Source organism: Crinia signifera, unplaced genomic scaffold (genome assembly GCF_055691185.1).
Source record: "Crinia signifera unplaced genomic scaffold, ASM5569118v1 HAP2_SCAFFOLD_919, whole genome shotgun sequence".
Classification (NCBI taxonomy): Eukaryota; Metazoa; Chordata; class Amphibia; order Anura; family Myobatrachidae; genus Crinia; species Crinia signifera.
The window spans coordinates 1-11,944 of NW_028142837.1; the positions used below are offsets into that span (position 1 = coordinate 1).

Genomic DNA, 11,944 nt, shown 5'->3' on the forward strand with positions numbered 1-11,944 from the left:
TGAACACACCCTCACATGTTACATCTGCCCCACCTGCAGTGCACATGGTTTTGCCCATTAGAGAGAGATTTTGCTCTTGAGAACCAACCTGAATTAGGACCTTTGTCTCCAAAGACATGTTTGTAAAGTGTCATGCTGTATGTAAAGCTGGCCATACATCAGAAAGATCGATCTTAAGATCGATTGCGCTCATGATTGTGTACAATTTCCCGGCAGTCTTGGTGGTTTTTGGACAAACAATCTACACACAATCGATCATACAATCAATCATACAATCCATCTACTGCATGATTGTGTACACAAGATGTGCACACAATCTGCATACAATCCATCTTACAATCAGTCATACAATCCATCTGCTGATTGATTGTATGATTATGTACATAAGATGTGCACACAATCCATCTTACAATCAGTTGAGATTGTATGATTGGGTACAATATCTTTCTGATGTATGGCCACCTTAACACGCTGGACTTGGATTAATAGTAATGCAGGTTTAACACATCTGGAATTAATGATCAGATCTCTGTATAATGGGAGTAAGACATGCGGAATAAACATGAACAATGTATAGAACACATGAATAAAGTACAATACCTTACACAGTGGATAGATATGAAGGCTGGTGATTCGGCTGCCTTTGGGTGATAGACAGCTGATTTGTATGTCACCGATCGTATCTTGCTAGCAGAGGCGGGGGAGTCCCTAAGCAGAAATACACATCACCAAAGGTAAGGAGCCAGTGAGTGCGCACAGGAGAGAGTGTATCTAACAGGCAAGTGAGTGCGCACAGGAGAGAGTGTATCTAACAGGCCAGTGAGTGCACACAGGAGAGAGTGGATCTAACAGGCCAGTGAGTGCACACAGGAGAGAGTGTATCTAACAGGCCAGTGAGTGGGCACAGGAGAGAGTGTATCTAACGGGCCAGTGAGTGCACACAGGAGAGAGTGTATCTAACAGGCAAGTGAGTGCGCACAGGAGAGAGTGTATCTAACAGGCCAGTGAGTGCACACAGGAGAGAGTGTATCTAACAGGCCAGTGAGTGGGCACAGGAGTGTATCTAACAGGCAAGTGAGTGCGCACAGGAGAGAGTGTATCTAACGGGCCAGTGAGTGCGCACAGGAGAGAGTGTATCTAACAGGCAAGTGAGTGCGCACAGGAGAGAGTGTATCTAACAGGCAAGTGAGTGCGCACAGGAGAGAGTGTATCTAACGGGCCAGTGAGTGCGCACAGGAGAAAGTGTATCTAATGGGCCAGTGAGTGGGCGAGATATAGTGGGTTTACCATTTTTGAGAGAATGCGATTTTTTTCTCAAATCGCCCTATATCGCCGTTTTTTAATATCGCATTTTTGCTGCGAATTCGCATATTTAATGAGGTGTTTTATATTGTAGTGAGTGCACGCCTGATTGGCGCTGTTAGACAGACCCAATGGCGGTGTTAGACATGCCCAATAGGTGGTGCTAGGCACACCGCTTTGACAGTGCACCCCCTAATAAAATGTGCTGCGCACGCCTATGATAACACCCAGTGGCGTAACTACAACGCTGTGGGCCCCATAGAAAACTCTTGAGAAGTCCCCCTCCCCCCACACACACACATTGTCACAACAATTCCCCTTAAGCTGGGTACACACTGGGCAATTTATCTGTAATAATATGGACGCTATCGAAACCGTTACTGATATTGCATGAATATCATCGAGTTTGTACACTCAATATTTATAAAGATGCGCGATGCCTGCATATCCTCCAACATTTGAAGGGCAGAAATCGGTACACATTCAGAAAGGGGCGTGGCCTCGTGGAAAGGGGCTTGGCATCACATAAAGGGGCGTGGTATTACACATTATACTACACATCATAATGCCCATTACACATTTAAATAAATGCTGGGCAGGATTCTCTAATAACCCCTGGCTGCACATCGCCGGCACTCGCATTGTTAATAATCGCATATGCAGTAACATATGCGATTATTAACACAAAAGCGATGGCCGGCAATGTGCTGCAGGTACCCCCTCCCTCCCTGAACCCAAACCCGCTGTGTGGGTGCTCCGTTTCCTCCTCCCTGCACCCAGAAGCGGTGCAGGGAGGAGGAGGTCACTGGTTCCGGCAGCACAGCAGGAGGCTGCTCGGACACAGGTGAGGGGGGTGACGTGGATCGGCGGGGGGTGCGCGGGGCGGCGGGGGACACGAAGGGAAGACCATAGGCTTCCATGGAGTTACGCCATCTAGAACTGGCGTAACCCCCGCAGCAAAGTCCCGGCGGTGGGGCTTTGCTGCATATGAAAATGCCGTAAAACCCCCAAAAACTGGGTTTTTACCACATTTTTAGTTTGTAGCATCCCGCCCAATGTATTACCGGCAAGGGGGCACGGACAGGGCTTCGAAAAGAGCCCGTCCCTGCATGCGATTTATCACATGCCACTCCCGGGGAGCTGCAGGGACAATGGGAGCGGGGGACAGCAGCAGGAATATGCCCGCAAACAGAGAGTGGGCAGGGGGGGGGGGGGGTCGGCGTGCAGGGAGCCGGGCAGGAAGCCGCTGGGCAGGGAGCAGGGGGGGCGGCGGTGAGGAGTACCAGGGAGCCGGGCAGGAGAACACGATGCAGCAGCAGCACTTCCAAAAAAAAAGAAAAACCCCATACAAACTAATAGGAAGCCATTGATTGGCTGAGACCTCTCTCAGCCAATGAGCGATTGGCTGAGAGAGGTCTCAGCCAATCGCTGATTGGCTGAGAGAGGTCTCAGCCAATCGCTGATTGGCTGAGAGAGGTCTCAGCCAATCGCTGATTGGCTGAGAGAGGTCTCAGCCAATGAATGGCTTCCTATGCGTTTGTATGGTCCTTTATTTTTTGAAGTGCTGCTGCTGCAGCGTCTTCTCCTGCCCGGCTCCCTGGTACTCTGCGCCGTCCCCCCTGCTCCCGCTGATGCTGCCCGGCTCCCTGCGCCTGACTCTGGTAGGTCCCCTGTTGTGGGGGAGCACGGCTCCGGGCAGCACATAAGATTTAGCAAATCTTATGTGCAGCCCGTCCGACCTCCCATCTCCGATCCGATGCGCACGGGGCCGCGCATCGGGTCGGAGGGGATGTCACCATATGCGATTTGGGACGATTTCACGGCCCGATTCATCCGAATCGGGCAAAATCGTGCCCAAATCACATAATGTAAGGGGGCCTTTACAGTCTCTAGTCCACCTAAGACCGCAGCAGCAGCAGCACGAGCTGACGGCGGTACAGGGCAGGACAACTGACTTACGGCAACCCGATTGCGGCATTTGTCCCTTCACAGGGAGTGCCCGCAGATAAGCTAAGCTAGTCGTACTACAGCACCGGCGGTCTCCCTGTCAACCGTAGTACGACCAGCGCAAGCGGTCGGCGGTACAGAGTGAGACTGACCACGTTCGGCAGTGTATATTGTAGCACTCATCTCCCTCACAGGGAGTGCGTGTCCTGATATTGCGGAAGCATCTATCCTAAGGCGATAATGACAGTCTCCCTATAGTCACTGCAATATCAGCATAGCTGACGGTGACACAGAAGAGAGACAAGTGAGATCTAATAAACCCGTATCACAGCACCTTTTTCCAGTATAAGAGGTGACTGAAAAAACGGGGTATACAAGATCTAATTCAAAACGCCTATTTACTAAGACTAACATGTATCTGGTTCAGAAGTGATACATATTGGGCAGATTGCCAGCACTCTGATGCCTAATTAACAAATTAGTCTATTGTAACTAATTGATTGCAAAGTGACACACTACAATTATCAACACTGTAACCTAGAAGTAGCTACCAATATGGCTGACTGAAACTGTACTTTAACACACACCAAACTCCAATAGAATCGTATCGACACCTCCCTCCTGAACAATTGTTTTATGATAAGGAGTATTAAAAGGTGATACTAATAAATATTTGATTAAGGTGGTTGCTCCTTGAACTCGCACGTGCCTTTTAAAACACACTGTTCTCACTTGTGTATATGTTGTATGTCATATTTCGCGTTCCTTTTTAAAGTGATAACCAATAAAAGGTATATTTTATGACTCAAGTTCTTATAAATGGTGCACCACCATATGACAATTCTTTCTCTCCTCAAAAAAGTCTTCTATTAATACTGTCTGTGGTAGCACACCCCTAAGTAAATTACAATTTATACTTATCATTACTAAAGGGGGCCAAGCCTAAATATACCCAATACCTGTCTCCCTTCCTGTGCAACAGATCAACAAACCTTTGCTCACATTAATGATTCCAAACACATGACCGGGACAGCAGCCAATAGAAATTACATACAATGCCATCCAATCCCTGCCCGGAGGCAGTGTGTCATAGGCAGAGGGGGAGTGGCTACCAGACATGTACGTACGTGTGATAGGCGCCTGACCTTGAATGCGAGCGTGCACAGCGTGCTTAATTACCCGCCCGCTGCCGTCTTTGCGGAAAAGATCGCCGGGAATTGTAGTTTTATCATCTGACGTCACAGTAACGGTCAGGTAGAGCAAGTAGTCCATGCACAAACTACAGCTCCCAGAATGCTCCGGTGCTTCCGCCCTGCAGACAATCATTTATTTTCTGCCGCTTCTTGCAGCGGAAGCGCTGGGCGTTTGGAGGTTATACACTGGCTGTAGTGCGCGTGCGCATACCTTGCTGTCAGCCAGTGTCTCCCCCTTTGCAGCAATGCTCGGTCAGTGTGTCCGCCGCTTCGCCACCTCTGCCATCCGGCGTGCCCATTACGAGGAAGGCCCCGGCAAGGTAATGGAGCAGAGAGTCTGCTCGTCTAGGTTTTCGTATTACAGCCCTGCTGTGTTGTTTTGAAGAGATGGGCAACTCGGTTCTTAACAGAGCAGTCCACAAAAAGAACCGGTTCTTGTAGACGGGACCCGGCTCACTGGCTCATTTATTACGTTAATCTTGGAATGCGCAGTATTATAAAAAAAAATCTGTTTGGTTTTTTACCCATTTATCCATTTCATTAGTCCTCTTAAGAATGAAAGTTACCAAAAATTGAAATTAAACTAAAAGATACAGTGTACTAATTTAAAAAAATAAATACATCATTCACTACAATTAAATGGAGACACAGTGTGTTCATTTTAATACCCTTTGTATTTATTGTTGCATAGTAATAACTAAGGTATTATTTGTCTGACAGTGAAGAACTGTCTCACTCCAGGAGACTAAAGGTGCCCATACACTGATGTCTCGCAGCAGTGTACGGACACCCGACAGACTGCGAGCCGCCGGGACATCCATGCGATCCATTGTGATGGATCGCCCTCCTTGCTGCCAGGAGGAACGGGTGCCGGTCTGACCACCTGGTCGGGTCCGATGCGCATCGATCCCGACTGCATGTCCGGGAGGGACGATTTGGTCCGATTTAACAGGCCGGTTGGTCGCAATAGGACCAAATTGCCTCAGTGTATGGGCACCTTAAGCTCACCATAGTATTCTGTTCTTCAATCTTCAGTTCAGTCAGAGCCAGGTAGTGATAGTTGATTTGCTGCAGTCAGCGGCTCAGCCAATCAATGACGGAGAACCGTGACCGTCTCACTCCAGGATTTGCGCTTGTTCACAAGCTGCCTGAGAACAAACATGTCACTCAGACTACTCAGCCAGTGTGTCGGTGAACACCAGCGGCGGTTCCTAGAACAAGCTAGTGAGGTCACAGCACTTTTCTGTCAGTGAGTAAAGAAAGCCGTCTCTGCAGAAGAACCGCCGCTCACCTCAAGCGGCCCACGGCTCAATTGGAAGAGTCGGTTTATTGATGGGCTACCCAACTCTAGGTGAGAGGGAGTCTGCTAAGCGTAAGTGCGGCGGCCGGCTCCCCTGCCCTACACATATAGTACAGGCGGCCTGCGCAGCACAAGTAGTTGTGCATGTTCCCATCAGGTGGTGGTGCCTAGCCCTCCTACCGCCGCTAAGGCACTGCTGCAGCTGCCCCTTCGCTGATCGCGAGTCCCCTTGCACCCTCTGTGAATATGTGTGTGTAATATAGAGCTAGTTGAAATTATATATATATATATATAGATATATAGATATATATAGATATATAGATATAGATAGATATATAGATATAGATATATATAGATATATATACACACACACAACCCAATAGTGTTGTTCGGCGCCCATAACAATTTTATAGTGAATTCAGTCTTTCCACAATTTGTACAGTTATAAAATTATCAACCAAGATATCTTCTTAGATATAAAATATTTATTATAAAACATATAAAACACAAATGCTCTTGTAATAGAAGTATCCTCTTGGGATTGGGATCATACCAAGTAACCAACGTGTTTCGTCTCTTTGTGAGACTTAATCAGGGGTTTTGATACTTATAGTAAGAATCTTTAAAGATGTTATAATTCCCAAAAAATCTTATGAATTTTTCACAGTGGTTTTTCTCAATGGGACGATGGTATTTACTGTATAAATTCTTTAGATAAGATTTTTTTGGTCTGATTTTTTTAGATAAGATTTTTCAGTAATCATCGATTTTCTCTATTATGATAGTAATACTGTGCCAATTATCCTCTTTTAAAATGGTAACGCTGTACCGTTTAAGAGTGTATCATAATCTCATTCTTTAGTGAATTTTTCATATGCGAATGATACTTGATGTGGGTGAACCGTATTAATATGGGTGAGGGTAGCCACAATTCTGGCCTAATTCCTCACAATCCAGCCTCCAAAAGTGAAAGTGGTCACTTATTGACTTTTAGGCTTAAACCAGAAGTAAAAACAGGTATATGGAACCTTAATTCCCGCCTCAAAACAAGTGATGTGATCACACTCTAATATTCTTTGGGGTATCGGAGTTAAAATCCCCTCAATGTGGCCTGAGCATGTGCACTCTCCAATGTCCAAAAGGCAAACAAAAAATCTTATCTAAAGAATTAATTCAGTAAATACCATCGTCCCATTGAGAAAAACCACTGTGAAAAAATTCATTAGATTTTTTGGGAATTATAACATCTTTAAAGATTCATACTATAAGTATCAAAACCCCTGATGAAGTCTCACAAAGAGACGAAACGCGTCGGGTACTTGGTATGATCCCAATCCCAAGAGGATACTTCTATTACAAAAGCATTTGTGTTTTATAATAAATATTTATATCTAAGAAGATATCTTGGTTGATAATTTTTTAACTGTACAAATTGTGGAAAGACTGAATTCACTATAAAATTGTTTATGGGCGCCGAATAACACTATTGGGTTGTATACAATCTACATCCTGTGCTGTGCCCCCGTGCTGCAGTACAGATGGGCGAGTGCGGCAGTGGGACCACACAGTGGGAGAGCAGATTTAAGATAGCCGGCCCCCGCGCTTACATTTAGCAGGCTCCCTCTTACCGAACTAGGATTTCTGATGCCCGGGGCAAGGCAGTAATTTGGTGACTGGCTCCTAGACTTTAAAGAAATTTGTCAAGCCCTGTATTACACTGAGATCTGCTCCACCTGCCGTAGGCCCCGACTATGGGCTGCTGTAGCGGCATAGTACAGGCTGTAACTGGTATAAATGATGAGAACATATCCGTATGAGGTGACCTGTGATACTGTAAACGCTTTCTGATGTACCAGTTCCTTTTCTAATATCTCTATATCTGTGTATCTATCAATAGGTAGTTTCACACGGCCTCCAACTGTATAAACATTCTTTGTTGTGCAATGCTTAGTAATTTTTCTCTCTCCCTTGTGTCTCTTGCAGAACCTGCCCTTTTCCATTGAGAACAAGTGGAAGCTCCTCGCCCTAATGACTGCTTTCTTCGGCAGTGGATTTACCTTCCCCTTTATTATTGTCAGACATCAGCTATTGAAAAAATGATAAACCTCTAAAGAAGAGGTAATTGCTTTGTGTGAAGCATGGGTGTCGCTGTAACAGGGAGTCCTGCAGTTGTACACCTCCCGGAAATGTGGTGTAGACTTCTGAGCCCATACTGGAGATTTTAACGGCCATTTATGTTTCTTCGTTTTGAAGAATAATAATAAAAAACAGTCATTGTCCATAACATAAATGGTCTCCCGACAGTCGAGAGGTGGAAAAAAATAGATCTTACACATAGAAGTGTAACATTTTCTCCTTGTATGAGTCATAACCGAACACAAATGGGAAAAACAGATTACAATTATGGTGCAAACCACAAATTACTTTTTAGTCATTTGAAAAACAAATGCTATTCATAGCCGTTCCATTACTTCTATTGTATAACTTTATATTCGATAAGTGTTGCCGCAGAGGGGAGTATTCAATGGTTTTATTCTCCATGTGCAGCGAATCCTGTGCGGCAACACTGTTTAGGATTCACTGCACATTTGCAGGGTTCAACAGGGCTGCAGCATTCGCTGCCAGCCCTCCCTGTCACCCTATTCAATGCCGCCGGGGCTCGCTGACCCTGCCGGCAAATTTTAACCCCACAAAGGGATGGATGGAGGCATGCACTGAGATGTAAGCCTGCCTGCCTGCCCCAGAATTTGTGGGAGAGGGCTCCCGGGGACACAGGCAGCAGAAGCTCCCCCCCCCCACCCCCCCACGGAGAGCTAGCAATTGACAGGGGTAGGGAGCCGCTCCACTGGTCCCGCTCTTAAGAAGCCGGGACCAGTGTGCAGTGAATAAATATCTAATGAGCGGCTCGCTGCTCCCTGCTGGCGAATGTGCAAAAAATATATATATATTTAATATATATTAATGTGCTTCAAGCACATGGATAAAAATAGCACGCCCCTTCACAGAAAGAAAATTCTGTTTTTTTTTTTTTTGACACCAAAAAAAAACCTTTACTTTAAAAGATCACTTTCCAGTTCACCTTAAAAAGATGTCGAATGCAAAACGGTGAATCATGGCAAAAATCAGGGAGAAAGCAATTCGCCATCCTAGCATTGAATACTCTTGGCGAATCCCAGTGAAAACCCCATTGAAATACACCAACGAATTGCAGAGCGCATGAAACGGAGAACTGGCCGGCATTCTCTGGTCGCTTTCGGCGAACTGTGAACATTGAATAGGGTGAATCAGATTTTCAGTGAAAAAGATTCACCGCAAGGAGTGAAAACAGCCCGATTCGCAGAAAAAAACGGTGAATCGGGAGCATTGAATACTGGCCATAGACTGAATAGGCCTGCAAATCAATTGTTATAGCGACGATATCCTTTTAGCTCATGGATTTAAGCACATATACAAATATTTGTAGAGTATTGGGTTACCTGGAACCTGGGAATTTTTAGAAATGATTCAGCATACTTTTGCATAAAATTCTTATTTAGTTGCCGATCCTTCAGCATCTATTGACTGAGTTATGTGTCATTAAAGGGATTAATTAAAGGAGTTTGCCCCAAGCATGGTAAATATCCATCTTGGAAGATTTGGAATGTGTTTTTTATGGTTTTAGGGCTATGCTACTGTTAAAATACAGATTTTTGAGATTTTTGTTCATCTTAAGATTTGTTGTGAAAATTCCATTGTGCACATGATGATAAATTAACAGTATGATCCTCCATGACACTGTAAACGCTTTCTGATGCACATATGTGTAAATATATCAATTTTTATTTCGTATTGTGTGAATTATTTTTGTATTTGTCACCTTTCCTTTAATGTATTTGTATTTTTTCTTTCTTTAGGTGCAGTGGACCGTCTGACACTTCTGTATTTTCCTACCATGCCAGACATGGGTTGTAAATAAACAGTTATACGTGATATCTTGTTTCTGGTTTATTCAACACTATAGCCATGAAATGACGGCTCTTAAAGGAGATCGTCCTAAGGAAGTCTGTATAGAGATGCTTCATATATCTTTCTCTTGTAAATTTTTATTAAATACAAAATGTGTAACTTAACTATGTATTCCGCTAATAGATGTATTTAATATGGTTACTATTTGGAATTTCAAAAGGTTTCATATGTTCATAAAGTCCAATACTTCTGGTGAAATGTATCTTCAGGAAAATAAACTTTCAGAAAGAACGAAAATGAGAAATTAATACATGTTGGACCCTTTGAAAGCAATATAATAATAATAATATACAGGAATTGGAGAGATAGAGAGAGGGGGGTACACAGATGTAGCGCCTCTCTTCTTTGCCCGGCGCCCGCCAGATCCCTTTCACTGGCGAGCGCCGGCGGTAGGGACTGGGACGCGCATGCGTCTCACACGCTTCCCAGTATCACGGCGGCTGGGCAGCGTCTCCCTGCCGGTCTCCACTTCAGGGAGACGCTGCCCAGTTCGAGGGGGACCAGTGGGGGACCCCCGCCAAGCTCCATTGCCACGGGGCACTGTTTAGCTCTGAACAGGTAATGCCACTCCCAAACCCACCCCTAGGTTGACATGGTTCCAGGTCGATATGGGTCAAGGTCGACAGGTCAAAGGGTCGACAGTCAAAGGGTCGACATGGGGTGTTTCACTGTTTTTTTTTTTTTGAGCCCACAGGTGGTATTTCATGCCCTACCATCCACTAGGGCGTGATGGGAGAACAAAATAGTGTGCCCGAAGCATGGCGAGTGATGCGAGGGGATGCGGTGCGCTTCAAACTGTGTCAATGTCGACCATGGCGACATTCGGGTCAAAAAATTGTGAAAAACACCATGTCGACTTTTTGACTGTCGTCCTAGACACTGTCGACCTAATGCTTGTGTCGACCAACATTCTGTAGACCAAACGATCCCAAGCCCTCAGTTCTACCATGCATTGCAGAGCATTTCCATGAAACACAATCCATAGAGGTAAGTAGGGCGCAGAGCTGGTGTAATCTGCAGCCACCTCTAACTGACGCCCGCCTGAGGCTGCTTTGTCTACAGACAGAAGCAGGTTCCACTGTAAACATGCAGAGAATGAAAGCCGTCTGCACAAATAGTGCTCTGTACCCATACACTTCCCCTTTCACACTGCAGTCACAGGCGAGTGCTAGGTATCGGGTTCCTGGAAGTCACATGACTGTTTAGAAGTTAGGTGTCAGGAAGCCTGCCGTGCATGTGATGGTAACGTGTGTAGTTCCCGGTGACTCGCTCCTCCATTATCTCTGCTCCATTATCGCTGGTTATTACGGAGGCTGTGCGCATGCAGAGGAATATCTTCCTACCATAGGCAATTGAACATTAAAGGTCGACACAAGTATTAGGTCGACAATGGGCTAGTCGAAAGGTCGACCTGAGTTTTTCAGGTCTCTTTTGTGCCGACAGGCGGTATGTCATACCCTACCGTTCACTAGGACGTGTACAGAGACTATAATAGTGCGCCGAACTCAGCGCGGCACCGTGCCGGAGAATCATGTGAGGAAACTCACGTCAACATTTGACTGTCGACATTCCCATTGTCTCGACATAATGCTTGTGTGGAACTTCTGGCCCTGTCGACCTATTTTATGTGTCAACATTTAGTGGTCGGCCTAATGTATGTTCATAATGTTGACCCAATGACCCATACCCATGATTGGCTGGAACTTTATCTCTCTCTACACACTTTACCACTCTCCAAGGCTTAGTACATATGCACTAAAACCCCTAACAACAGTTTCCGTAAACGATGCAGAATATTTCTGATATTGTGTAACGCTCCGGAGAGAGGAAACGCACCACAGGGAATGAGGAATCGCCCACCGAGCGCATCTGCTTTCTATAGTTGTGTAGGTTACTTTACAACCAGCTTTGGAAAAGTTATCATACACTTCAGTTCCATACCAAGGGTGGGCACAATGGCGAGGTGGGCAGCACCTCCTGTGCCCAGCTCATACCACACGCTACGGACCAGCTTGTGTCATCAGCCATTAGGCGTAACAGATTACACACTTGGTGCAGTAGGGCCTGGCCTGGCTCTCATCTTCCTCCGCCAGGTTCTCTTCCATTTTCAGCAGCAGATGTGACGTCATTGGGCCACAATTCTGAGGGTGAGAGGAATCAAATCTTGGAGAAAGATAAAGTGGAAACGTTGCCCTCA

General features: G+C 45.6%; 1 protein-coding gene and 2 non-coding genes across 3 annotated transcripts; all 3 read left to right on the top strand.

The window, feature by feature from the left end:
• Positions 1 to 4,539: 4,539 nt before the first annotated feature.
• LOC146056818 (cytochrome c oxidase subunit 7C, mitochondrial-like) lies at positions 4,540 to 9,711 on the top strand. Its single transcript, XM_083168452.1, has 3 exons — positions 4,540 to 4,762; positions 7,726 to 7,860; positions 9,636 to 9,711. Exons 1-2 carry the CDS (start codon positions 4,688 to 4,690, stop codon positions 7,840 to 7,842), a joined length of 192 nt encoding a protein of 63 aa, XP_083024578.1. The 5' UTR covers positions 4,540 to 4,687; the 3' UTR covers positions 7,843 to 7,860; positions 9,636 to 9,711.
• LOC146056819 (small nucleolar RNA Z39) lies at positions 7,531 to 7,594 on the top strand. The gene has a single exon (XR_014469421.1). It is a non-coding gene; the product is annotated as a small nucleolar RNA Z39 (small nucleolar RNA).
• LOC146056821 (small nucleolar RNA Z39) lies at positions 9,476 to 9,537 on the top strand. Its single transcript, XR_014469422.1, has one exon. It is a non-coding gene; the product is annotated as a small nucleolar RNA Z39 (small nucleolar RNA).
• Positions 9,712 to 11,944: the final 2,233 nt, after the last annotated feature.

Coding starts and splice junctions, on each gene's coding strand:
- LOC146056818 (XM_083168452.1), top strand. CDS start 4,688: ATGCTCGGTCAGTGTGTCCGCCGCTTCGCCACCTCTGCCATCCGGCGT. Junction 4,763..7,725: donor ACGAGGAAGGCCCCGGCAAG/GTAATGGAGCAG, acceptor TGTCTCTTGCAG/AACCTGCCCTTTTCCATTGA.